Source organism: Fringilla coelebs (genome assembly GCF_963513975.1).
Source record: "Fringilla coelebs genome assembly, chromosome: 12".
Taxonomy (NCBI): Eukaryota; Metazoa; Chordata; class Aves; order Passeriformes; family Fringillidae; genus Fringilla; species Fringilla coelebs.
The window spans coordinates 21,968,189-21,995,846 of NC_140038.1; the positions used below are offsets into that span (position 1 = coordinate 21,968,189).

The window sequence follows — 27,658 nt, forward strand, 5'->3', positions numbered from 1 at the left end:
CGCGGGGACTCACCTGCCCCGCGGGGACACAGGGCTCACCTGCCCCACGGGGACTCACCTGCCCCGCGGGGACACAGGGCTCACCTGCCACACGGGGACTCACCTGCCCCGCGGGGACACAGGGCTCACCTGTCCCACAGGGACTCACCTGCCCGACCACCAGCCCCCCAGGAGGAACAAATGACAAAAGTAACATCATGGAAAAGAACCCGGGACTCCAGCGAAGTGTCGGCGCGTTAAACCGTGACGGGGCGGGGAATCCTACGCGAGCGCGGCGCGGCCGGGGCCGGGGCCGGGGCCGGGGCCGGGGCCGGGGGCGGGGGAAGCACAGACTGGGGGTCGCTCCAGGGCGCCCGTGGAGCGTGGCTATGTACAGGGGTACAGCGAGTGTCCGGCGGCCGCGCCGCTCACGAAGGCAGCTTGGGCTCTATCCGCAGAGAAGCTTCGTACAGCGACTCCTCGTCCATCACACCCGACTGGTCCAGCAGGTACTGCGTCACCTGGGGACGGAGCGGGCCGTGAGCGGGCCGGGAGGGACCGAGCCCGACAGCCGGGGCACCCGAACCCTGCCACAGCGGGCTCGGAGAGCTTCCAGCTGGGCTCATGTTGGGGCCAGCGCGGGCAGAGGGTGGCTGGTGCTGGCAGCGGGGCGGAGGGGGACGCTGCTCCCTGGGGAGGGAGTGCTGCCGCTATGCCGCTGCTTCTTAGCGTGTCCGGGTGCACCCCTCGAGCACTCCGGGGCTGTCCATCGATGCTGCCCTCTGCAGCAACTCCTCTGCTGCAGCTGCCTGGGGACCGCGGGGGAGTCTGCTGGAGCCCCCACAGCCTCCCTCCACCCCCTGACCCCTCCAACCGACTCCAGCACGGAGCTGCCAGGTACTGAAGGCTTAGGTGCTGTGATGGAAGGGGGGCATGAGGGGCAGAGCCTGCCCGAGGCTCTGGGGACAGGGCTGTACCTTCGGCTGGTGCTCGATCTTGTAGGAGGTTTGCTGGAACTGGCGGATCTCCCTTATGATGTGTGAGATCTGTCAGGGATAAAACACAGGAGGTGCTCATGGCTCAGCCACCACCCAGAGAACCCGTCCCAGTGCCCAGGAGGGCAGAGGCACCCAGCAGAAGGTTTTTTGTCTCTTCCAGACACTGGGAACAACCCCAGGTGTGTGCAGGGGACACGTGTGGCCTCCTGGCGCTGTGCAGGTGAAGGCTGAGGGGATGCAGACCTGGCCACAACCACATCAGCCCAGCCCCTGTGCCCACCCCAGAGGGTTGGAGCACTCACCATCCTCATTTTGGAGAAGTTCACCAGGCCATCCTCGGTGTAGTTGGGGGTGCCCTCCTCGATGAACGCCAGGTCCGTCAGGTACATGCCCAGGTAAGGGACACACGGGGGATCACAACTTCAGGAGTGAACCAGAAAGAAATGAGGAGTAAAACTTTCTTACTTTGGAGCTTGGGGCGGGGTAGGGAAGGAGGGGACAGCTCTGCAGACAGCAGATGTGGAAGGATTCTCTCTAATATAGGAGGGCTCTCCCGGGGAAGGCTCCTGGTCTCCTGGGCCTCACCCCCACCAGGACAGGCAGGACCTGTGGCTGTGCCCCTCACAAAGCCATGGGATGCAGGAGATGAGCTGGGGGCAGCTTGGACAGCACAGAGGGTCAGGAAGACCTTTAGAACCTTCCATGGGCAACCTGGACTAGTGGAAGGGGGCCCTGCCCACGGAGAGGAATGGAACAAGATGAGCTTTAGGGTCCCTTCCAACTTAAACCACCCTGGGATTTGACAATTCTATGATAGTGATGGGGAGAATTGTTCTCTGGTGTCTGGCAGTGATTTTTCCTTTTGCAGCCCATTTTATTCCCATCTTTCTGCATGCTGCACAGAGGAGCAGCTCAGACCTGGGGATCACTGCCAGGCACTGTGCTGGCTCCAGGTGACAGCCTTCAGTGCAGGCTCCGAACAATCCTGGGAGCAGAGCTCAGGTCCCCCCACCCTGCAGGCCCCAGAGCACCCAGGAGCACTGTGGGGGAGGAAGAGGAGCACCATTCACTCACTTTTTCAGTGCCTCCCTCAGGTTTTTGAACCTGCCCTCTGACGACACCAGCTTCTGGAGCTTATCAATCAGAGCCTTCGTCTGCAAGAAACCAGAGTGCTGCTGGCAGGGCCCTGGAAGAACCCCACTCCCTGTGGCTGGGGGACAGTCTGCAGAGCCACAGGGGCACTTCCAGCCCGCCCTGCCCAGGCACAGCACCCCACCTGCACCTCCACAGGTACAGTGTGCCCTGGCTGTCACACCTGGCGGCAGGGGAGCAGGCTGTGCACTCGCTGCTTCCCCTTGCTCCCACCTCTGCCCTCACCAGCGCTTGTTTTCATTCACAGGTTTATCATTTTATAGCAAAAACAACTGCTCCTGGCTGGTGGGAGCCCACAGTGGGGCCAGCTCAGAGAGGTTTAATTGCACCTCTGCCTCGCAGGGTGGGGCCAGTGTCTTCTCACAGGTAACAAGTGATGAGACAAGGGGAAAGGAGTTGTGCCAGGAGAAGTTTAGACTGAATACTGGGAAAATTTCTTAATGGCTTTTTCTTAATGTTCAGCCCTGGCACAGTTGCCCAGAGCAGTGGTGGAGTCAGTAGAGGAATCCACAGATATGTGGATGTGGCACTTGGGGACACTGGTTCGTGGTGGCCTTGGCAGTGCCAAGGGAACAGCTGGACTTGCACAGTCTCAGAGAGCTTCCCTAACCAAAACAATCCTGTGATGCCATGAATAAACCGACTCCAAGGCAGGCTTTGCCCGTCTGCTCACCATCTCCCTCCCGAGAATATCCCCAAACCCCTCTCCCCGTTTTCTAACTCTTTCTCACCCTGCCCCAGCACCCCGCAGCGAGCGCAGCTCCCCGGAGGGCCAGCCCTACCTGCTTGGAGACCTTGAGCCATGTTTTCTTGAGGCGGAAGATGGCACTGCGGTTGAGGGAGGAGGTGATCTCCAGCACGGCGTTGTAGTTGTGCAGGCAGCGGCAGATGTCGGCCACCGCCACCCACTTCTCGATGGCGCTGGCGCGCGCCGTGATCTCCTCGTTGCGGATGATCTCCGACGCGATCAGGTTGCTGACCTGGGGGACACACGGCCCAGCCCGGCCTTCAGCGTGGCGTTGGGCACCCCGGCCTCGCAGCAGGGCTTGGATCTCCCTGCGCTGCCGCAGCCCCGCCAGGAGCAGCTGCGGCAGGACCGGCGCCGCCTGCGCTGCTGCCCGCAGGCAGGGCCGTGGGACACGCAGGGCCCCTGGGCAGGTGACCCTCCCTCACCCCGGCCCTGGGGAGGGGGCTGAGCTGCCTCCCCTGTGCCCATCCCCCTGTGCCCTGCAGCTGCACCTACGTCATTGAAGTGCTTTGTGTTCTTCATGATGTATGGAGTCCTCTCGTTCTTCTCCAGCTTCATCCAGCCTTGCCCAAAGAATTCCCTGCGAACCACAGTGCTCAGGTCAACTTTTATTTCCCAGTTTTGTGGGATGTCCCAGCCCTGCAAGCTCCACTGCATCTGCACAGGATGGAGATCCCAGGGCTTTGCCCTCGTGCTGCCAGAAAGGGACCGTGGATGGAGCTGATATGTGCTGGTTGTGGGAGGGTCTCCCTGAGCCGATTACCTTGGGGCATCCCACAAAAGCAGAGAAGCCACAGGGCTCCAAATCTGCACTTGAGCCAAGTCTGGGCTGCTGGCAAAGCCCAGGAAGGCTTTGCAGTCCCTGGGGTCAGCCCAGCCAGGCTGCCTGTGAGGCCCTGGGTGGCCAGAGCTGCCTTTCCTGACGCACGGGGATCACTCACTCGTAAGGGATCTTCTTGAAGACCAGGTGATCCAGCAGCGTCAGCTGTTCTGCGATCTCCAGGGCTGAATGGTTTTCAAAGGGCTCTGCTTTGACCCCCTCGGCCTGTGGGACAGAGAACAGTGGGGCTCACCAGGCAGCAGAGCAGTGAGAATCCCACACGCCACGGACACAAACCCAAAGCCAAGCCAGGCTCCCGAGCCAAAGGTTTTCCCCAGCAGAGCTGGGTTCTGTGTGGTGCTCCAGAGGCACCCCAGCCCACGCCGTGCCTGTGCCGAGCTCCTGCCAGCCTCGAGAACCCCAGGGATTTAATCATGCAGCCTTTTGGCTGTTTAATTAGCAAAGCATCCGGGGATCCCAGCTGGAGCGCCGCTGCCCCGGCTCAGGAGGGGCACGATGGCTCTGCCATGGGATTTCCAAGCAGGGGAACAGGGATGAGCCCTGTCCCACTGCCTGGCTCTGGCCAAGCAGCACTACAGCACGGGCAGGGCTCAGGGTGCCCCCACATGGAGCCACCCTGGGGTCACAGCCAAAGCCTGAGGTCCAGACTGCACGGAGCCACTGGCTGGTGGCTGTCCTCAAACCATCACAGAGACACTGTCACTGAGACCAGTCCTTGGCACAGCTCAGGACCACCCAACAGCCCCCACAACAGCCCCACAACCAGTGCTTGGATGGGGCTGGTGCCGCTCCCTGCAACACCTCCATCCCCACGGCCCTCAGGGAAAAGATCAGCCACCAAAAACAACAAACCCCGCTGGCATCCTGCCCAAATCAACACCAAACTGCCCTGATGACACAGGAGAACCCCCCAAGATCAACACACATACACAAGAGCCCAGCACAAGGCAAGAGCCCCTTGCACAATCCCTTGGGACAGGGGTTGTGAAAGCTCCAGCAAACAAACACTGTCTGGGCTCCTGCACAGCTCCAGGGATCCTGGCGTGGCTGCAGGGGCACGGGGGTGAGCTGTGGGGCACACCCCAGCAGAGCCCAGGGAGGGGGTACCCGAGGCACCCCGCAGGTACCAGCACAAGGCAGCCCCCTGCTCGTGATGTGCACCCCAAACCCCAGGGCAGCCTCACATCCCCGCACCCTTTGACTGCCAGGTCGCTGCTGCCCAGCCCGAGGGGCAGAGCAGAGCCCTCAGGGCTGTTCTGTTCTCTTCAGAGGAAGTTTCCAGAACATGCAATTATGGGCAACAGCTCAAACAAAGCCCAGGAGGGACTGCCCCCCTCCAGAAGCCACCAGCAGAACCAGGAGACAGAATCTTGGGTGTTTCAGGTGCTCCAGGCCAGTTTCAAGTGGCTCTTGTGCTCTGGGAACAGGTTTGGTTGGGTGTTTTCAGTGCAGAAGGGCAGCAAGTGCTCTGCAGCCACCGTGGGGGCTCCAAATCCAGGCACATCCCCAGGGCTCTCCTTCCAGGGAGCAGCAGTGATCCTGGCTGAGCCAGGGCCCCTCACTTGGAACTGGAATGGGTTTGGGGACGCAGAAGACACGATGGGAGCCCCTGGGGCACAGGCAGCAGCAGGCAGGTGTCTCTGTGCCTCCTGCAGCCATTGTGCTGACTGCAGGGGAATAATGTGCCTGTGGGCTGGCTGTGCTTCCTCTGCCCCTAACAGATCCAGCTGTGCTCACAGCTGGCCCCTCCCCAGAAAGCCTTTCCTGCTTTGCAGCTGCACCCCTGGCACTGGCCTTGGAGGCTCACTCTGCCCTGAGTGAGCCCCAGGACCTTTGGCTGCCCCCCTTCACCGCCCCAATGCAGCGGGGGCAGGCAGGCAGGGAGGGATGGAGTATTTACCATCTGCACCACCTCCTCCAGGGTGATCTGGTTGTCTCCTGGATCCTCCTGCGTCAAGGTCCTGTGGCACGGAAAGACAGGATTACTGCAGCTGGGAAAGCACCAGACCCACACGGCTCCAGCAGGGCAGCATGGCCCCGAGGAACAGCACGGTGCCACACTCAGCCTGGGTTTCAGGAGACCCCCTCAGTGCCATTGCTCATTTTAAAGAGAAAAACCCTCCTTAGCCGAGGCCACATGGCCCCACAAGTGTCAGCCCTGCTGCAAGACAGGGGTGGGCACACCCTGAGTGCCAGAGCCACCCTGCCCAGCACAGCCCTGGGAGCCACGGTGCCACACCAGCACCCTCTGGGCTCAACACTGAGCCTCAGCAGGGCACCAAGGGGGTCACACCACCGTGCCCTGAGGCTGAGTGCAGCCAGCACCACCCAGCCTCCTCCTCATCTTCCTCCCTGGCTGCTCCCAGCCCCAGCACAGTCCCTGCTGAGCCTGCTGTGCTCCCAGGGGAGAGCAGGAACGGCCAGCAGCTGGCAGTGCCAGGACAAGCCTGACACAAAACCCCCTGCCCACACCCCTCACCTGATGATGTTGGCAGCCGCCTTCCTCTCCTGCGTCAGGAGCTCGGGGTCATGGATGACCTCCTCCAGGAAGCCAATCACCCGGAACTTCAGCTCCTCGTTGGTCTCAAAGTCCTGCCAAGGCCAGCACAGCCTGGGATTACTGTGCTGGGAGTGACCCTGATCCCAGCAGAGCTGCTTCCTTCCCAGCTGGGCAAGGGGCTGCCTCTTTCCAGCACAATCCCAGCACAGGAAGGCAGCAGGCTCACTCAGTTCCATTGCATCAGCATCACCAGTCTGGGAGAGCTGTGTGTTCCCAGTGGCAACCAGTATGGCCCTGCTGCCACTGCCCCATCACCAGGGCAGGAGGGACAGGACAGTAGGGACAGCTCCCAGTGCCTGATCCCTGACCCCATCCTGGGCATCTCACCAGGCACCAAACCCAAGACTCCCCTTGCTCTGCACCCAGCCAGGGCTGCTGGCAGGCCCAGCTCCCCTCCTCTGCACCCAGCTGTGCAAACCCTGGATGTGACCCCCGTTCCCTGCCGGGGACCCCAGCCCCCTGCTCCTCTACACTGCTTCACCAGAGCCTCAGCGCCAGACTGCCTCCTCAGCAAGGCTGGCTGAGCTGCCCAGCACACAGGCAGGGTGGGAGGGAGCGAGGGAGGCGGCGCTGCCCACCTGGGAGTGTTTGGACACCCAGTGCCGCAGCACGTTGAGCACGCGGTTGGTGGCGGCTCTCCGGATCACAAACTCCTTGTCCCCGTTCCGCTGGTCCGTCGGGAACCCTGAAACTGCCAGCGGGCCCTCAGCACGGCACAGCTCCTCAGCAGGGGCTCACAGCCACTCCAGGGCTGCCAGAGGAGCACTCCCTCCCTGAGCTGCCGTGTCAGGAGGCAGGGGCACACCCTGGGACCTGCACAGCCCTTGGGCAGGGCCATGCCCAGACTCCAGGGCACAGCCTGGAGCAGGCTCTGGGGGCTCTGACCCCAGCCAGGCTCTTCCCAGCCAGGGAATCCCCTCTGGCGGCAATGGGTGCCCCAGAGGCAGTGCCTCGGGCAGGTACCTGCGCTGGCCAGGGACATCCTGCGGTACTTCTCCTTGGTGGGGGTGCCCTCGTTGGCCCCCGCCGTGGCGATGGCGAAGGCAGAGGTGGCAGACAGGGCGCTGCGGGTGCTGTCCAGGTCCCGGCAGGACGTCATGACCATGCCATTGTTGTAGGAAAACAGCGAGAAATCTGCGGGAGAAGAAATCCAACACCCCTGTGGGCACCGCTGCTGCCCGGACAGGGCCCCACACGTGCCAGGCCCCCGAGACATGGGCACCCCCCCAGACCTCACTCGTTACCTGATGAATTTTTGCACTTGATGGACTTGGGAGTCGTTGGAGATTTTGTTGGGGAAGCTTCAGCTTCTGCTTCATCGCTGTGGTTGGGATCCGTGTCCGACTCTTCCCTGACAGACACCTCTGAGCCTGGGAGGACAGGGAACCCCTTTACACCCGCTGCACACAAACACAGCCACCTTTTAGTTCTTCCCCATTTTCCTCAAGTCTGGCCCATTCCAGCTTGGGACAAAGCCACCATGTACGGGAAAGGTACAGAGTTCTGCCATTTCTGTGGGACACTTTGGAACAGGTTTTTTCCTTGAGGTGAGGGGTTGGGTGGATTTTTTGGTTTTGTTCCTAAAAATTACTGAGTTTTCAGGAGGCAGGAGCTCTCTGTGCATGCACCTAAGCCAGCCCCTCTGTGCCAGAGCCCAAACCCACAGGGACTCACTCTGCTTGCCTGGCAGGGACTCCTCTTGCTTTTCCGGGGCCGCTTCTCCCTCGTCCGGGATCTTATTGGGATAGCTGCTGGACACGTACAGCTTGTTGATGTCCAGGGTGGTCTTGCTGAAGGGGGCCATGGAGGAGTAGACGCCGGCGTAGCCGTTGGAGGAGCAGCTGAGCGCGGCCAGGTCCAGCGCCTTGCCGCCGGTGATGATGGGGATGTTGAGGGACAGCTTCCTGCGGCGGCTGGGCGACGACGACTTGCTGATGGACAGCGGCGGCGGCGACGAGAACTTGCGGTTGGCTCGGGGCGACTTGGGGGGCTCCCCGTAGAGCAGCTTGTTGTTCTGGCTGTTTGCAAACAGGAGCTCCAGGGACCTTGCAGAGACAGGGAGAGGCTGAGCTGGCACCTGCCCTGCCCAGGAGGGCGTGGGGCTCCCCCCGTGGCACTGGGACCCCAGGGCGTCCCCCCAGGCACAGCAGCAGAGCCAACGTGAGCCCCACCACCCTGCGGGCAGCACCTGGCCCTCCCAGGAGTGGGGACACCCGCAGAGCCGGGATTCATCTCCTTCCCTGTTTGGGGGCAGCACAGCTGACGGGGAGCAGTGACAGTCCCAGGGTGGCAGCAGGGACAGGACAGGTCCCTGGCAGCAGCGCAGCCTCACCGTGCAGGGATGGCGCTGATGGGCTTCTTGTAGATGGTGATGAGCTTGTCGAGGACGACGAGGGCGGTGGTGAAGACGCGGTAGGAGTGCAGGAAGGTGTTGAGGAAGTCGATGCTCAGGAAGCGCAGGTCCGTCAGCCTCTCCAGCAGCCGCTCCACACTGGCATAGCGGATCTGCAGGACCTTGCAGGAATTCATCGTTTTACTGAACCTAATGTCAACATCATCACAATACAAGCTGGCATCAGACCTGCAGAGAAACAAGATTTCTGTGGTTCCAGCCTGGAACGAAACCAAGAGACCATGGGAAGTGGTGCAGGAAGGAGCCCTGTTCCAATGGGTGCCCCCACGGAAAACACGGGTGGGAATGCTCCCAGGGGATAACCCAGAAACCCACACCTTGGAATGGGCTCCTGGAATGGGTGGAGTGCTCAGCAGGCAGAGGGATGTGGAGGGCCATCCCCAGGTGCAGACAAGCCAAGCCCCCTCTCCTGCCTGGCAGCAGGGAACGGGGCAGGGAACACCCTGTGCTGCCCTGTCCCCCCTCATCCCACACATGCACAGCCTTTGCACCCCAGGACCTACAGGGTGGACAGCCCCCATGCCCCTCCATTCTGGCACTTCTACCCCATCTTTACTTCTGTTATTTTTCTCTTCACTCTCCCCCTTGGCATTCCCACCTCCCCAGCACGCACAAATCCCTCAGCAGCTAAGTACCGCCGCTAATCGCCACTCTGGGACAGCCCATGGAGCACAGGGCTGAGGTCCCAGGGAGGTCCCTGTGGTCCCGAGGCTCCTGGCCCAGGAGCTGTGTCCTGGCCCCTGCACACTCACTTGATCATCTGGGGCACGGTGACCTTGGAGTTCTCCTCGAAGGCGTTCATCATCAGCCCGTTGCAGCGGATGTTGTCCACGCACTGCAGAGACACGGGCGGCAGGTGGAGGGAGTCAGGGCTTGGCTGTCCCCAGAGCAGCCACATCCTGCTCCGTGCGGGTCCCCACACCCAGGGGCACCAGGAAAGCTCCCGGGGTGCAGGGTGGGCAGTGGGGCCGTGGGCACACGGCAGACCCGGGGTTACCTGTGTGCCCAAACTGACGCCACGGCCCAGCAGGGACCCCGTGGCAGCTCCTCGTGCTGAGAGCTCCACAGCCCTCCCTGCTGGGTCCTACCTGGCTGATGTCACTGGTCCATGCAGCCTTCTCCTGCCTGGACGAGGCCACGAGGATAACGGTGAAAGATGAGGAATCTTTTGGCTCCACCACGATTTTGAAGTCAAGGTGGTCAATGTCTTGTCCTGATGTTTTGGCTTTGGAACAGAAGAAGCCCACACAGTGATTGGGAAAGCCTTTCCAATCCCCTCTCTCCCAGCCAGCTTTCAAGGAGGGTTTATTCTGGTTTTTGTGGGTTGCTGGCTGCCCCAAGAAGGTCAGGTCTGCCTGAGCGTGGGTCTGCTTGGTTCACAGTAAATAATTAATCTAATTAAACCTCAATCGTGGATTTCTTGACTCTACTGGCACCTGAATCTGACCCACCCACCAAGCACACCCCAGCCCCCTCCCCAGTACCTACCGTCCTCATCGGTGCTCTCGGGCTCCTCCACCAGCGTGCAGTCGATGAGGGAGATCACCCCATTCTGCAGGGGACAAAGGGGGCTCAGCCCTGCCACCCTGGGGCTGGGCATCCCCCGGCCCCCAGCACAGCGCCCACCAGGCCAGGAGTCAGGGTTCAGCAGTGGGACCCTCCGGGGCTGGCAGTTCCTCTGTCCTTGTCCCCCACCCCAGGGCTGGGGATAGGTCAGTGTCCCCAGGGGACAGCCCAGGGGAGGGGGACACACACACAGCGCCTGCTTTCACTGGGAAAAAGATCTGTGCCTGCTGGGATCTCTGGGTTTTTCTTGTCAAATTGATCAACTAATTTGTTTATAAATTATTTAATAGGAGCTTTAAATTTAATTTTCCCAAAGTCTGTTGTTGCAATTATCAGCTCTTTGCCACGGACTGTAATTCTTCAAACTGATAATTTAATGCCAGTAACAAGCAATTTCTGTAAGATTCTTGCTCAATTAACTGCCAAACTTCCCCAGATAAACACAGGAACCTAGGGAGCAACCAGAGGAGCCGGGAGCGCTACAGACAGCCCGGGCTGTGATTTCAGCTTCTTCCAGAACAGACTGTCAACGTTTCTGCTGCAAATCAGGGTGAATTCTTTTATCAAGATCTTGTAGTTTCTCATCTCCCCCGTGACTCAGCTCTGACAAGGACCACATGAAATACATCCAGGTGGCCACAGGCTCCCAGCCCAGCACCCCTGGGGCTGTGCCAGGGGAGGACAAGGCGGTTCCTGGCCCCTCTGTTGCCAAGAGCCCGGCCAGCTCGGGCCACAGGGAGCGGCAGCAGCCCCGGCCCCTCACCTTGGTGAGGTGCAGCTTGCCCCCAGAGCCACGGGTGCAGATGATGAGGTGCTTGGAGAAGAGGAAGCACTGGCGCTCGCCCTCCTTCCTGAGCGACAGCGAGCCCAGCCGGCCCCGCGTGATCTTCCCTTTCTCGGACATGGGCACCTGGATCAGGGAGCCTGCGGGGCACACGGCGTCAGCCCCGCACAGCACGGCCCCCAGCGTGCCCCCAGCCCAGCCCCGGGCACAGAGCTCAGCGTGGGGCACCAGCAACAGCCAAGGTGCACCTGCCGTGCTCTGGGGGGGAAAAGGGCAGGGACAAAACAGCCCTAAAGTGCCAGAACTGCCCAAACCCATGTGCCTCTGATCAGTGAAAACTCACAACTGAGTTATATTCTTAAATTTCACAGGCCACCAGAGCACACAGGACAGGGACAGGGCCACGGAGCTCACGTTGACCACAGAGGGGAGGGACGCTGGCACTGACACAGACCTTGTCTGACAAAGGTTTGGCTGGTGTCCAGCAGGATCTCACAGCCCTCGATGATCATCCTCTCTATTGCCAGGTTTTTCCGGATGTTTTCAGTCTCACTCACTTCATCGTGCATTATCCTGAAGGACGGAGAGGAGAAAATCAGAGCTGGGGTGGGATCTGTTCAGGTTTTCCCAACCCCTTTGGACACATGGTGGGGCTGCACCAGGTAAAACCAAAACTGAAGGAATGTCAAGGCAATTGCAGCAGGATCCACCCAGAGCCAGGAGCTCCAGAGGTGACCTGTACATCTGCCCAGGCTGTGCCTGCAGGCTGATAAATACTGAAATGGGAGTGCTTGGAAATCACAAAATTCAGATTTAGGGCAGACAGATCCCCCCTTCACCAGCCCCCTCTGATATCCCTGCTCCTTGAGGAGTGGGAAAAGAGATGGAAACTCTTTACAGAACTTAAAGTGTGCAGGTGGGTTTGGCACTGACATCCAGAACACTCCAGAACAGTCTATGGGCTGGGGAGGAAGAGAATAAAAAGCAGGGAATTATGTGCTCATGTGGAGACCTCGGAGGCACTTGGTGCCTTCCCACGGGGCAGCCCCACCAGCCCTGAACAGAGGACAGAACCAGACACTCCCAGCACTCCAAAGCACTCATTTCATCGTCCAGGATCCCTGGGAAACACTGCCCCTGGCCAGAGCAGCCAGGAGATGGATCAGCAGCTCTCACCTGGACAGCTCTTCCAGCTTGGACTTGGCATAATCCAGGCTGTTCCTCTCCACGTGCTCGTGGGGCGTGTGAGCCAGCAGCTCGTGCAGGGTCAGGATGTACCTGGGGATCTGCAGCACGAGGGAGAGAGCAGAGGTCACTGGGGGCACAGGGGACAGCAGGGGCCCACCCTGGGCTGCTCCTGCCATGCCTGGGGACACCCTGGCCAGGGACACCCTGGCCTGAGCAGTTCGAAGCTCCTTGTGCCGAAGCTGAATGAAGAGGGGGCACAAAGTGGGGTTGTGCCCAGGGCCCTGCTGGTCCCTGTCCCAGTCCCAGAGGTGTGGGATAACTGGGGAGCCAGCAGCACCCAGCTCCCCCCCAGAGATGGATCAAGCAGGCCCAGAAGCCATGTGGTACCACCGGGGTCCAGCCCCAGGCCACCTCACCCAGGTCTGCCTCCCACCACCCAATGCCAGCTGCGGATGTGCACTGCCCATCCCAGGTCCCCCAGCACCCCTGGGGCAGCCCTGGCTGCAGCGCTCACCTGGAACATGGGGTAGGTGAGGAAGGTCTCCAGGGTCCTCTCCTCGCAGTCAGGCTTGGCCTCGTAGTGCTTGAGCAGCTTGTCGAAGTCGCGGTTCTGCTTGCAGTGCGCCAGGATCTGCAGGCTGTACTGGTGGTTGCGCACAAACTCCTGGTAGATGTTCAGCATGGGCAGCAGGATGTCAAACAGGTCGGCTGCAGGCAGAGCAGGGGCGTGGGTGGGCTGCTGCAGCCCCTCCTGGGGCCCAGCACAGCCCTGAGCCCAGAGCAGCCCTGCGCTCTCCTGCCCCCCGTGCCCCCCAGCCCTGCCCAGCCTGAGCTCAGGAGGCTCTGACGGGACACAGCGATGCTCTCCAGCATCGCCTCCCTGTGCATGGCCCAGTCCCACCTCCCAGCAGAACCAGCAACGCCAGAATTTGGTCACTCTGGGCTTTCTGTGTGTGGCTGATGTGACCAAGCCAGGACACGGTGTGCAGTGTTTTGCTGCTGGTTGGCAAATGCCTGTGGAGCTGCAGAAGGAGAAGAAGCAGCAGCAGGAGGAGGAGGAGGAGGAGGGGACAGCAGCACTCACCCAGCACCAGTGTGGGCCAGCTGGAGATCCGCGCCTTCAGGCCTTGGTAGAAAATTTGGTGCAAAAACATGATTGTTTCACTGGAAGAGGAACCAAGAGAGGACTGAGCCAAACCAAGAACAGACAGATGAACGAGAGGTAAACAAGGAGGAAGGAGACAAATTCCCCAGCCCGGGGGGAGCAGGGCAGCCCTTGTGCTGGCTGGGGGCAGCTGCTCCAGGCAGTGCAGAGGGTGCCCGGAGGCACGGGGGGAATGGTGCAGCTGCAGACTCCCAGCACCAGGGAAGGCAGCGGCTGTGCGGAGCTGCTGGGACGCCACGGAGCTCCCGGAGCCCAGGACAGAGCTCACCTGTTGAGGAAAATGCTGCTGACGTCGTCGTGGGTGATGGGCGGCTTCTTGGAGCTGGCGGCCATGCGCAGCGGCCGCAGGAAGTTGTTGACCAGGATGTGGAGCTGCTGGACGTACTCAGCCTCGGCCTCCAGCATGCTGAACACCACCTGGTTCCTCTTGCGCATGCTGTCGGCGTGGGGGGACCTGATGTAGTCCTGAATGATGGTCTTCCACTTCCTCCGGCACAGCCAGCCCCGCAGGAAGCTCTGCACCTGGGGGAGCAGGGGCTGGGGGTTAAGGATGGGGCTGGGGGCCAGGCAGGGACCCTCGCTCAGCACGGGGCAGCCGGCAGGTCCCAGGCCCTGCACCCAGGTGTGTGTGCTGCTGCCTCTTCCTGGTGCTGCTCTGAACCCTGCAGGCTGGGGATCCAACAGCTCATTCACATTCCTGGCACAGGCTGCCCGTGGCTGCCCCGTCCCTGGAGTGGTCAAGGGAAGGCTGGATGGGGCTTGGAGCAGCCTGGGACAGTGGAAGGTGTGCGTTCCACAGGGGGTGGAAGGACATGAGGTTTCAGATCCCTTCCCTGTGTAGCTGGGCACCTGCAGCACGTCCTGCTCTGTGCCCAGGGCTCCCACCCCAGCACAGGGGGTGCCTGGGGCCGGGCTGTTGCTCCCTGTGGGAATGCTGCCGGGGTGATGGCTTTTCCTTGGCCACAAAAAAAGCAGTGACAGCCATGGGAACAGAAGTCAGAGGGGCTGGAGGTGCAGGAGCCAGCTCGGGCCAGGATGCCTCGTGCCCCCGGCAATGCTGGGAGTGCCCTGCCAACAGATGGGCTCCCGCCTGGGCAGAACACATGTTCCTCCTAAAACCCCTGCTGACAGAAGCACCGGCCCAGACACCTCCTTCAGCCCCCCAGGGAGCGCTCTGCCGTGCCTGCTGGGCCCCTGGGTGCCAGCCCTCGCCACCACCCACCTTCTTGATCTTCTTGATGTCACTGTCGTCGTCGCTGGGCGCGCTGCTCTGGCTGGCCTGGATGCGCTCGTGGTCCTTGAGCAGGGACGCGATCTGCAGGCACAGGGGTGAGCAGGGGCCCCACTGCCCGGGGGCCAGGGGCATTCTGGGGGCATCCCAGGGGCTGAGGGCATCCCAGGCTGCCCCTGTGCCAGGGAACAGCGTGAGCCTCTGGGTTAATGACAGACACAGGCACACCTTCTGCTGGCTCTGTCCTAATGGGCATCACAGACTCACAGAGCCACCGAGTGCTTCAGGCTGGAAAAGCCCTCTGAGATCATCAAGCCCACCCGATCACAACACTGCCACTAACCCATCATTGTCCCCAAGTGCCACATCCACACAGCTTTTAATTCCCTCCAGGGGTGGGGGCTCAGTCAGTGGATGAAGCAGGTGAAGAAAGGTGGCAGAGCTGTCAGGGCTCCTCAATCTGTCACCGACTCCTCAATACCTCTGAACCCTGCCAGGACCAGCACCTGGAAATTCTGATGGGTGCCCAATCCAAACCCCATCCCCATTTCCCAAAAAAGCCTTCACAGCAGTTCAATAAACACAACTTGGAGAGAAAATGGCAGAAAAATCCAATGAGCATTTGGACACCAAAATGTGCAGGCAGGGAGCAGCCCCCCAGGCACTTCCCTCACATGTGGGATCAGAGCCATCAGCTCCCGGGTTTGGTTTCACTGTTTCTGCCTGTGCTTTCTCTCCCTCCTCTGCTCATCGCCTGTCCCGGCCCCCACGGCCAAAACCACTTGGAAAGTGACAGGAAAAGGCAAGAAACAGCACATGTGCCATCCAGAACGTGGGAAATTGGGAAAATGTGATCTGGATTTTGATTTTGACTTTGAAGGAAACAACTTGGAAAGAGGACTTTGCTGGGGGAGATGGGGAAGATGTCCCATTTTGGACAGAAAGGAGGAAAGAAAGGTGGAGTTTGGACTGGCAGAAAAAGCAGGAACACTCCAGAGCTGGTGGCCACAGGCTCATGGTCACTGATCCAGCTTCTACACATCTGTTTCACCCCATTTCATTATATGGATCAGATGTTAGAGGAGATTTTGGAGCCTGTTGTGCACCCCAACACATGGTCAGGGGTTGTTATTGACCTGCACGTTTGAACGCAAAGATTCAACATGCAAGGAAAAGCCCACCATTAGGACAGGCAAAACCACCCCACTGCCTCCTCAGACATCCTTCTGGGGTGATGTTGGGACTCTGAGGGATTTGGGATCAAGGTCCCAGCCCTGCCAGCCCACTCCTGGCTGCCTCCACCCCATGGCCGCTGCCTGGAGCCGTGCCAGGCATGAGGAGAGCCTGGCAGCAGCACTGGCTGTGGGGTGCCCCACACTCGCTGTCCCCACTGCCCCCCCTGTGCAGCAGGGCCAGCACCCACCGGGGCACAGCCCAGGCAGGGCCAGCACACACCGGGGCACAGCCCAGGCAGGGAGGGCACACACCGGGGCACAGCCCAGGCAGGGAGGGCACACACCGGGGCACAGCCCAGGCAGGGAGGGCACCCACCGGGGCACAGCCCAGGCAGGGCCAGCACCCACCGGGGCACAGCCCAGGCAGGGCCGGCACCCACCGGGGCACAGTCCTGCGGGCAGAGCCCGGCAGCACGGGGATGGCCCGGAGACAGGGGATCTCCGCTGCCAGCGCCCCTCTGCCGGGAGCACCCCACAGCACCCGGAGCACTCCGTGTTCTCCCCTGCCGAGCAGCCCCCGCGCCCAGGAGCATCACCCCCGCTGCCAGGCTTCTCCTGAGCCTCCTCCTCCAGGCGCCCCAGGGACACGCGTGTCCCTCGGCGCCGCCTGCTGAGTCATCTGCGCACCTCGCTGCTGTCTGCCTTTCCCGGCCTCGTGTCACCCTTCCCACAGCCCAGCCCGAGGGAGGGAACGGCAGCGGAGCTCCGGGGGCGCGCTGCGGGCAGGGGCTCCCCGGGCCAGCGCCTGCGGGGTCACGGCAGGGAGCTCAGCCATCCCCGCCATCCGGGAGCGCCAGGTGCCCTCGCCCCGCTCGGGTGAGCCCCAGCGCAGCGCTGCCCCGGCTCCGGGACCCCAGCAGCACAGGGACCTGGGCTGCGGGGGTCGCTCCAGAGGGGGACCCGGAGAGGGCAGGGTGGGACAGGACGGTCCGGGAGGTCCCTTCCAACCCCGGCCGTTCTGGCATTCTGGGACACAGCGACTGCTTTCCCCTCCCTCCAGAGGCAAGAACCGGCTCCCCAGCGCTCCTGGCTGGAGTGAACCCTCCCGTGTTCCAGCAGCTTCCAGGGATCCTACCGAGCCCCCACAGGCTCAGTGCTGGGGGGGCACAGCTGCACCCCTCCTGCCAGGAAAATCCCCAAGGAAGGCGCTGCCCTCGCCCTCCTGCGGGAGAAGGGCCAGCCCTGTGTCGCTAAAAGAAGCAGAACCCCCCGGCGGTGACACCCCCTGCCCGGGCGGGGCTGGCACCCGGCCCCCACGGGTCACCCCAGGAGCGCCAGAGCATCCGCGGGGCAGCGCCGGGCGCTTCACCTCGGCCTTGAGGCGCTCGATCTCGATCTCCCCGTCCTCGATCTGCTGCCGGAGTTGCTTGGCAACAGTCTTCTCCGTCTCCACGATCTGCAGGAGATGGAGGTACTTCTGCATCAGCGCCTCGTGCTCCGTCGCCAGGTTCCTGTAGCTGCAGGAGACGCGGCCGTGAGCATCCCCGCCCCAGAGCCTGCCCTGCGCCCCCGGCACGGCCCCAGGGCCCGCAACGGGGCTCGGCCTCCTCCCTGCTCCTCCCTGCTCGCAGCCCGGCCGGGGAGCAGAGCTGGGGACAGCTCCTGCAGCTGGGAACGCTGCTGCTCCCAAAGGGCCCCTCTGGGCAGGGCATGGGCTCCCAAAGGGGCAAACAGAAAGGACAGAGCAAACGTTAATGGAACCACAGGAGTCAAAAAGGACCCCAAACACCCGTGGCCAAACCTCTGTAACCTGCCACGTTCCAAGAGCTGAAGAAGGACGTGTGTGGCACAAGCTCTTACGAGGCCCTGCTCCGGGCAGGGGCTGCAGGGCACGGAGTTCCTCCCATTCCCTGCTCCTGGTAGGGGCTGCAGGGCACAGAGTTCCTCCCATTCCCTGCTCCTGGCAGGGGATGGCGTTTCTCCCATGCCCTGCACACAGCTCACACCTGCTCCCACACCTCGCTTCCTTCCCCAGAGGCACCTGCACTGCGCTGGCTCCTGGCTGCTCTCCGTGGCAGCTGGGCTGTGCCAGCACTGCCAGGGCACGGACAGGAGCCTGGACAATCCCTGTCCTCACCAGGTTTGCCATCCCTTTCAGCCTGAGGGCGAGTCCCTCTGGCTGCAGGCCAGGACAGGCAGTGCCAGCCTGCCAGGGTGGCTGGTGGCATGGGACTGGGATGGGAACAGGGGCAGGAGAACAACTGAGCACAGCCCCCACTCAGCATCAGGGCCCCCAGGATGGGGCTGGGGGAAGACGTGTCCTGCTCTGCCTGCTGGCAGTGTCCAGCTCACCCTGCTCCCAGCCACCCTCACCTCGACCCCACCCACAGGGCACACCTGGCATGAGCTATGGCTGCCACCCACTCGTCGCAGTCCTTGGCGTCCTCGGTCCTCAGCTCCAAGGTCTTCTGGTTCTCGTGGTTGAAGTTCACGGTGAAGTAGTGCTGTGGGGGGAGCAGAGGGGGCACGGTCACACCCCACAGAGGGGGCACGGTCACACCCCACACAGGGGGCACACCCCACACAGGGGGCACGGTCACACCCCACAGAGGGGACATGGTCACAGTGACACCCTGCACAGGGGTCACACCCCGCATTGGGGACACGGTCACACCCCACACAGGGCTGGCAGAAAGCACACCCAGACCCTCCTGACTTCCTGACCCACCCCAGGCTGCGTCATTGAAAATAAACAGCTTTGCGAACGCCGGGACCCCAGCCACGATGTGGCCTCGGCACAGCCCTGCCGCTGGTGAGGGAAATCCAAGGGGGAATCCTGCTGGGCAATGCAGCTCCAGGAACACCTAAATCCACCAAACCCACCCAAGGCCAGGGCGCTGCAGTCCTGAGCCTGTGGCTACCCTCACCTGGGGAACGGGCAGGGGAGCAAGGATGCTGAGCTGCACCTGCATCCCGCACCCGCAGCTAATGATGGATGGCCTCAGAGGCCTTTTCCAGCCCCAATGCTCCCTTGGCGGCGCTCCCTGCCTGCAGCCCGGCCCCTGTGGCCAGCGAGCCCCTCGGAGCCCCGCGGCCGCCGGAGGTGGCAGCGGGCAGAGCCCGGGTCCCTCTGTCCCGCTCCCGGGCTCGGGGGGTGGCCGCGGTGCGGGGCTATTTTTAGCCTCCCTTGACATTTCCCGTGTTTGTGCTGATTGTGTGCGGTGCCGCCGCCGCCGGGTTTGTGCCGCTCCTCTGCTTCCCTGCAGTCTCCAAGGAAACAGGTACCACGCTGCAGTGCCGGATACTGCCCGGAATAACTGGGCTAAACCAAACCCACTGGAAGGAGCTCATCCTGACATCATCTGCTCCTCTGCTGGGCTTCATCGGGGACCTGAATTCACAGGTAAAAGCTGCCTCACACCCAAGGGCACAGCCCTGTGCGTGCCATGAAAACGCCCATGGGCACCACAAGGCTGCTCCCCTCCTGTGCCGAGCAGGCCCAGGGGTGCTGGGGACAAGGAGCCCCGGGCAGCACAGCAGGCTCTGGGTGAGCACGGGACGATGGGGAGACAGGGCACAGACAGAGCCAGCAGCCCCAGCCTGTGCCCAGCCAGGGCTCAGGACTCGGGTGGCACCCTCAGAGCTCGCCCAGCCCTCCGGGTCCAGCAGAGGAGGAGAGGGGGCCAGGAGCCCACGCTGCCCCCAGGCACAGCAGGGCCCCCTTCAGAAACAGCTTTCACCCTTGGGCAGCAGCTGCAGGGCCCTGGGGAAGATGCAGCTCCTTCACTCCTGCCACGGATCCTCTAAGTGCAGGATCCTTTACTGCTGACCTGTGGAGCAGCTTTCTCCTTCCAGAGCCATGCCCAACGTCAAACACCACCATCCATCACACACCCCAGTGCCAAACACCCTCGCCCACTGCCCACCCCTCCCACTGCCATGCTCAGGCTGCCCAGAGCTCCGTGGCTGCCTGCAGGACACCTCTGGGGCTGCAGCAGCTCCCCAGCCTTTGCATCCCACCCCCTCTCCCTCCCTCCCACTCCCAAATGCTTTTGCTGGCAAAGACAAAGCTCCGAGGGAAAACTCACCAAAAATCTGAGATCCCTGTGGGGTGGGGGGGGTTCTGTACCCCAGCTTTACACCCACCTGACATCCCTTCCCTTGTAACTGCAGCAAGAGGAGCTCATCAAGTTGGCAAGGCTGGAAATGCCCCCCTGAACACCAGCGAGGAGTGGGGGAGCCCCTTCGAGGCCCTGGTGCCCCCAGCAGGTCCTGGTGCCACAGGAACGAGAGCACAGCATGCCCATTCCCTCTCCAGGATCCAACAGCAACAGCCTGAGCTCCCCTGAGACTGGAAACACGGGGAAACACTTCCAGGAGCCCCCCAGACTGGTCCCTGCCTGGCAGGAGATAGCGAGCCCCGGGCTGTCCTTGGCAGACACCCCAGGGTGCCATGGGGATGGCACGGTGCCCCTTGTGCTGTGGGGGTGAGGGCACCCACGGGGAGCCCTGCGTCCACAGCACAGCCTGGCTTGGAGCCTCCTGACCTCCCCAGCACCCCGGGAAAGCCTCGGGGCTTGTCTGAGCTTCAAACAAGGGTGCAGAGCCCAGGAACCGGGGCAGGCACCTGGAGCAGGTGGCCTGGACAGGTCACCAGGCTGTGGACTGGATCCCACCTGCCCCTCTGCCCCCTTCACCCACTCCCAGCACATCAGCACCGGGCAGGTGGGATCCAGTCCACAGCCGAGGGCTCTGTCAGAGGGGGTGCCAGGCTGCTGGCAGCCGGGCCGAGGGGAGGCTGTGAACCCCCAGGGCAGGGCTGTGGCCAGGACCACGGCTGCGAGCCCCCAGGGCAGGGCTGTGCCCCCAGGGCTGCTCTGTGCCACCGCTGCCAGCCCCCAGGGCAGGGCTGTGCCCCGGGCTGCTCTGTGCCACGGCTGCCAGCCCGGCCCGGCTCCTGGAGCACACACCCCGTCCGTGCGCTGCTCCCGTGTATCCCCACACAATTCCCAGGAAGTGCAGCGTGCTGGGAAGGAGGAAGTTATTTTATATTTGAATAATAAAACTCCCACCACCTTTTATCTCCGCCTAAGAGATGATCCCTCTCTGCCATCGCAGTGACACATCGCACCAACAGCCCGGGAGCGCTTCCCGGCACTCGCTGCCTCCTGAGCCTCAGACCCACGGACAGAACCAGACCCACGGACAGAACCAGCGCAGGCCAGCTACCAGTGTGAGCCCCCAGCTCCACCACGGCCCCAGCTCAGTGTCCCTGGGGCAGTTTGTGCTGCCCGGGGCAGGGCAGAGCAGCCCGCAGCGTCACTTTGCTTCTCTTTGCGCCCATTTTTCGTTCATTTATCACCTCACCAACCCCCAGCCCCGGGACGGACCCCCCTCATCCCAACCCCCTCGCCCTGCTCTCGCCAAAAGGAGCAGATGCGGTTCCTGGAGGAGCCCTCCTGGCGGGGTTTTCCATCCTCCCCGTTTCCACGGTGCCCGCACAGCCCTCGGGCCCCGGGCTGTGGGCCGTGTGTCCGTCTGGCACCGCCGGACACACAGCCCCTGGGGGATGCCCAGCTACCCGGACCTCACGGAATTCACAGCGATTCTGCCCGAAATGACGGCGCGGGAGCGTTCCAGGTCACCAAGGCAAACATGAGAACACCTCCAGGGGTACCCACAGCCCCGTGACCCCCGGGTGACAGTCACCCGGCTCCCCCGGGCCACCACAGCCCCGTGACCCCCGGGTGACAGTCACCCGGCTCTCCCGGGCCACCACAGCCCCGTGACCCCCGGGTGACCGTCACCCGGCTCCCCCGGGCCACCACAGCCCCGTGACCGTCACCCGGCTCCCCGCAGGCCCTCCCTGCTGCGGGGGGGTGGCGTTCCCAAGGCCCCTGACGTGCAGAAAGGCTCCAAAATAAACTCAAATAAGCTCTAAAGCGACACGTTATTTCCAAAGTAGAAAACCAGCCTCTCAGAGAATTTTTTAGAATTTGCACAAGGGCATTTTCTCAGCCTGAACAACCCACAGCAGCGACTGCCACCCTCTCCTGGCTCTGTTGTGCCACCACAGGGGGCTTTCCCCCGCAGAGATGCCCCAGCACCCTCGAACTGCCCGCCCTGCACCCTCCCCAGTGGGCAGATCCACGTCCGCCTGCTGTGAAGCTGATGGTTATTCCAGCTGACACAAAGGGCAAGAGGAGGAGAATTTTCCTGCTCTGGATGGATGAGTCTAAAAATCCACAGCCAGCCATGGCAGCTTTTAACATCCCTGACCTACATACCATGTGCTCTGGGAAAACAGGACCTCAGAGTTGGATGCTCCAGCAGCTCATTTCCGTGCTGACAATAAGAAAAAATATCCCAGAGGCTGCAATTTCCCCTCTTTGTTTCACTACGGGCTGTCAGGATATTTGGAAATGGATACTAGAGGTGAGCATCACCCTTATGGAGCAGGCTCTGGAGTCATGCGGAGAAATATTCATAAAATAATTAAAATAAATCAATTTTCCCCCTGATTTTATCCGGGGACGCTGGCAGGCGGGCAAGCAGGCATGGCTGGGACCAACACTGTGAGCATCCCCCTCACTCAGAAATCCCCACATGGCATCACTCAACACACTCATTAATTAAAAACCCAGTGTCACCCCGACGCTGATGAATAGTTTGGATTTAAGTCCACAAATTATGATTTATAGTCTCCAAAAAATCAGATTGCCTGGGATGACACTCAGGTAGAAGAATTCTCAGCGGACCAGATGGCTGATGCTCATGGACCTGCAGCCAGAGCTGGCATCTGGGGATGCAGTGCCTGGGATATCTACCCTGAAGTTTGGAATAGCTTGGGAGCTGCCCTGCTCAGGATGTCCACGGGTGACCTGCTCAGCCCTGCTCCCCTGATGGGGTCTGGCCCCCCGAGCCCCCTGCACAGCCCTCCTGGGGGTACCCAGGGCCCCCTGCACAGCCCTCCTGGGGGTACCCCGAGCCCCCTGCACAGCCCTCCTGGGGGTACCCAGGGCCCCCTGCACAGCCCTCCTGGGGGTACCCCGAGCCCCCTGCACAGCCCTCTGGGGGTACCCAGGGCCCCCCGTGCAGGGACGGGCACGGCTGGCTCCCGAGGCCCCACTGCTGCACCTCGGAGAGCTGCCCAAGCTCTGGCACTGCCAGGAGCGGCTGCAGCAGGCCTGGGGCTGGGCCCTGGCACAGCTGGAGCTGCTGGGCTGGCAGGGGCTGCTGCACGGCCTCAGGGCATCCAAATACCCCAGACTGCCAGTGCCCCAGGAGTGGGGGGCACAGGACAGGCTGGGCTCGGTGCTCTGTGGCCCCATCCCTGGGAAACGCTCTGGAGAGGGGAGGGAAATCCCATCCCTGGGCAGCCCCAGCTGGGGACACAGCCCAGCTCCTGAGCCTCCTGAGCCTGACTCAGCACCACGCTGGCTCTGTCTGAGGGCTCCTGCTCAGGAGCAGCCCGGGGCACTGGGATAGGGGTCTGCAAACTGGCCCAGGCTGCCCGGGGCAGCGGGGAGCCCCCATCCCTGGAGCTGCTCCAAAGCTGCATGGCACGGGGCAGGGGCAGCCTCAGTGCTGCTGGGGGAATGGTGGGGCTGAGTGCCTCAGAGGGCTTGTCCAGCCCCAGTGATGCTGGGACTCTAAATCCAGCTCCAGGCTGAATCCATGGAGCAAACCCAGCCGTGATTCCTGCTGCCCAGCTGGCGGGCAAAGCAGAGCCCTCACCCCACACTGGGGTGTCTTTGGCCTTGGGCGGGATCAGCTCCGGACCTTGCACCTGCTCAGCTCCTCCACCAGCATCTCACCTGGGCCGTGCCCCTCCCACCTGGGGACCCCATCCTGCCCAGGGAGGGGACAGTGACCCTGTGAGAGCACATCCCAGCACCTCAGGGGCCGGGAGCAGCAGGGCTGGGGTGTGGCACGGCCCAGACACCACAGCAGGGGAAAGGGGGCTCTCTCCCAGCCTGGCTCCCCCCAGCACCGCCGGCACTGCTGCCCTGAGCAGCCCCAGCCCGACCCCATGGACCCTTCCCCAGGCCACAGCCTGACCTCACCCAGCAGGAAATTATCTTCCCCATCCAACTGGTTGGAAGGAAAATTCATTTCTGGAAAAACAAAACAAAGTTTCCAGAGGTAGCAAATCCTCTTTGGTGTTCCAGTTTTCCACACGTCTTTGCTCCCTCATTCTCACATATACCAATGCTAAAATTCACTGTGTTCCAAGGAAAAAATCCCCCCAAAGCAAAATATGAGTACATTCAAAGGGGGGGTTTGAAAGCCCCACCTCTAAAAGTTTCTCCCTTGCAGAGGACTGGGAACCTGTCAGGCGGCACTCCAGCCAGGAAGGAATCCAAACCTGGAGCTCCTCTGCTGCAAGGAGCACTGTCCTCAGAGCTGGAACTGCATGGATAGATAAATACCCAGAACACGGCTAATTGGGAACACGGGCAATGCTGGAAATTTCCTCAGCACCTTCCCCCTGGAGGCTGCTGGCCTGGCTGGCTCCCAGGTGAGCCCGAGCCGAGCCTTTCCCTGGTGTGGGGGCACAAACCCTGCCCGAGCGCAGCCCCGTGTGCCACCTGCTCGGGCTGCGGCTCTGCACCATCAGCGTTCGCCGCTTATCTCATCCCCGGGCCCTTAATTAGCTTGCAGAGCAGCGGGCACCCAGCGCTGGGCTTGCAGTCCCGTTTGGCCCCAGGAATGTCACGGACTCCGGGCCGGGCGCTGAGCCGCGGCAAACCCCGCAGCCGTGGCAGGGGCCGCGTGTGCCACGGCAGGAGCTCCCTGCGCCAGCCGCCCCTCGCCCGCAGCGAGCACCAGCGCTCCGGGTGCGGCTGGAGCTGGAGAGGGGATGTGACAGCCTGCCCGTGGCGTCTGCGGGGTGGAAAACCCTCCGCACAAACACCAGGACCCAGAGCCCCCGTTCCCAGCTCGATTCCAGCCTGGCAGGAGGGCTGATAGCAGCCTGGCTGGTAAACTTCATGGAGGCTGAGCTAGGAGCACACAGCATCTGTTCTGAAGGGACAGCAGTGACAACCACAGCAGTGTGACCCCTTGCCACTACAGACCCCCCTCGCCACCCCTGCTCCCCATAGCTGGGCTGAAAGGAGCCCCAGCTGGGCAAAAACCACAGCATTTTCCTCTTCACAGGAAATATTCCTGTGCTCCAAGCCAGGAGGAGGGGATGTGCCAGGGAGCAGTGGTGCTGCATGCCTGGTTCTCTTGGCAGGGTTTTCCAGCTGCCAGGAATAGCCGGAATTAGGGGCTGGTTTCCTCCCAGGCTGCCCCCTGCCCCGGGGTGCCGGGGGTGCCCCGGGGCCCCGTCCTGCAGTCTGCCAGCAGCACTCCCTGCGCCTCCCCGGAGCCTGCCAGGCAGTAATTATGCAAGCCCTGCAGAGCCGGACCCAAAACGCGCCGTGCCTCCCGCACGTGTCCAGCCCGGGACGGTGGTGCCGGGACCCCCGCGCTGCTCCCACGGAGGGGCCCCGGTGCCGCTGTGCCACCCACAGGGCACACGTCCGCGCTCACACGCCACCAGGGTGTCAGAGGGTGAATCCAGCTGGCTCCCGTCCCCGCTGATGAGACCGGGGGTGGCTCTGGAAGCCATGCATGGGGATTTGCCCCCGCAGCTGGAAGCCAGCCCTTCTCCCCCTGCCTGGTACCATCCCCTCTCTCCTGGCTGCCGCGGCGCACCCCAGCTCCAGCAAACCACCCCAGACAAACGCGCCAGGGGCTGCCAGCCTCCCTGCCGTGCTGCTCCAGGGATACCCTGCCCAGCCGGGAAGGGCACAGCTGGTGGGAGAAATCCACCCTGGGGCCCGCCAGGGGCTGCAGTCCTCACGGCTGGGACCACAGCAGCCCCGGGGCTGGGGGACACCTGGAATGTCCCCGGTTCTCGCAAGGGCTTCGGTGTTGCCGTGCGGATCGCCCGCAGCCATCAGCGGCGGCAAGGGACACTGGAGCCCAGCGCCAGCACGGGGGGCTCTGGAGACCCGCACTCTGCTTTTCCCCCGCCAGGGATGGGGATGGAGCCGCAAACCGCACACGTGGCGAGCGGAATAGGCTGAAATCTGCCTGAAAACAAGGCCCTGAGCTCCCCGCGCCGAGCACCGCGCACCCACCGCAGGCTGCTCGCACCGCCGGGCCGGGGGCGCTGCCCGCAAACCACGGGGCACGGAGGGGGCACACGGGGGCTGGCAAACAGCGAGGCCGCGTACCGGGGGCCGCCCCACGGGAGCCCCGCGGTGCCCCGGCCCCGCCGGGGCCGCTGCCCCAGACCCCGAACCCCAAACCCGAACCCCGAACCCGCCGGGCCGGGGGGGGACGCGCGGGGGACGCGGGGCTCTGCAACGCCCAGCGCGGCCGCTGGGAGGCGCCCCGCAGCCCCGCGCTAATTACCGGCGGTTAATTAGACGGGAGGGGGAGCAGGGGCGCCCCGGGCAGAGCCCGACACCCCCACAATGAACCCGCCCGCTGCTCCGGCACTGCAGCTCCGAGAATCATCCCCCTTCCCCCGCACGGACCGGCCTCATCCTCACCTCCCCACCCCGGTCACGCGTGGGGTAGGTCACGGGCGCCGGAAGCTCCGGGGGTGAGGGGCCTGGACCCCCGCGGGGCATCCTCCCTCCCCCTCCGCGGGGCCCCCCGTGTCGCCCACCTGCTTCTCCAGGGAGTCCTTAGCCGAGAGGGGGGGCTTGGGGGAGGGCGCGCGGTCGCAGACGCAGCCCTCGAGCAGGTAGAGCCCCGAGGGCCGGGAGCTGGAGTCGGTCTCGAAGTAGAAGAGCATGTTCTGGAGCAGCGCGAACCACTTGGTGTGCCATTTCGTGTTGTCGGCGCTCCGCTTGCTCAGGTATCCGCGCCGGGCACCGTCCTTCTTCGCCAGCAGCCCCAGGTGGGCGACGTGCCCGTCATTGAGCCGCATCCCCTTCTGCATCCTGCCGGCTCCGCGCTCACATGGCCCCCGCCGCGGGCGGGGCCGCGCCGAGCCACCCCCGCCGCCCCCGCAGACCCCGCGGTCCCCGCAGCATCAGCGGCCCCCGCTGCCCCCGGGGAGCCGCCGGGCGCTCATCCCGCGGCCCGGCCCTGCTGAGCCCCGGCCGCGGCTGTGCCGGTGAGCGCCGCGTCCCGCACCCGCCGCGCGGAACCGCGGACGGGCGGGGCGAGTGACGGCGGCGGCACCGGGGACCGTCAGCGCCGAGCGGAGCCGCGCCGAGCCGAGCGGAGCCGAGCGGAGCCGCGGCCCTCCTTCGCTGCCGCTCTCCCGTGCCTCCTTCCCTGCCGCCGGCTGCGGGGGTGGTCGCGCCGCGCTGCGCTCGCCGGGGCCGCCCCCGGGCCGCGGGATGCCGGGGACGCCGCCAGCACCGTCACCGTCAGCTCCGCACCGCCGGGGAGCCCCGCACCCAGACAGAGCCCCGGTCCGAGGGGGACCCAGGGACCCCCGGGCCGAGAGGGACCCCCAGGCACAGCCAGAGCTGAGACAGCTCCAGACACGCAGAACCCCGAGAGCAAGGGGGACCCCTGGGCACGTGGGACCCCAGGAACAGCCAGAGCCTTGGGCCAGGAGGGACCCTAGACCAGATGGGAACCCTGGGGTGGTGGATCCCAGGGGCCCTTAGGCAGGGGAGGACCTCGAGAGAAGTGGCACCAGCAGGCAGAGCAGAGGGACCAGTTTCTCCATTTATTTCCATTTGTCTCACCCTTAATCCCTCTTCTCCACCCTGGCCGTGTGTGCTCTGCCGAGCAGGGCAAAACTGGGAAGGCTGGGTGTTGGAGAACTGGCACTGGCTGCAGCTGCAGCCCATGCAGGGAGGGGAGTGCCCTGGTGCCCCTGCACCCCAGGGCCCTCC

The 27,658-nt window shown here is 63.1% G+C and overlaps 1 protein-coding gene across 1 annotated transcript; it reads right to left on the reverse strand.

Annotated features, from left to right (window-relative positions):
* Positions 1 to 407: 407 nt before the first annotated feature.
* RASGRF1 (Ras protein specific guanine nucleotide releasing factor 1) lies at positions 408 to 26,745 on the reverse strand (the record flags this gene model as incomplete). Its single annotated transcript, XM_084213460.1, has 27 exons — positions 408 to 500; positions 957 to 1,025; positions 1,280 to 1,397; positions 2,052 to 2,131; positions 2,912 to 3,109; positions 3,373 to 3,457; positions 3,819 to 3,922; positions 5,619 to 5,679; positions 6,198 to 6,310; positions 6,857 to 6,963; positions 7,242 to 7,412; positions 7,523 to 7,648; positions 7,953 to 8,323; positions 8,611 to 8,859; positions 9,444 to 9,526; positions 9,780 to 9,916; positions 10,180 to 10,243; positions 11,021 to 11,181; positions 11,496 to 11,614; positions 12,218 to 12,327; positions 12,744 to 12,937; positions 13,314 to 13,393; positions 13,663 to 13,916; positions 14,617 to 14,709; positions 17,170 to 17,317; positions 18,198 to 18,304; positions 26,470 to 26,745. The coding sequence occupies 27 exons, from the start codon at positions 26,743 to 26,745 to the stop codon at positions 408 to 410; spliced, it is 3,771 nt and encodes a 1,256-aa protein (XP_084069586.1).
* Between the last annotated feature and the right edge of the window lie 913 nt (positions 26,746 to 27,658).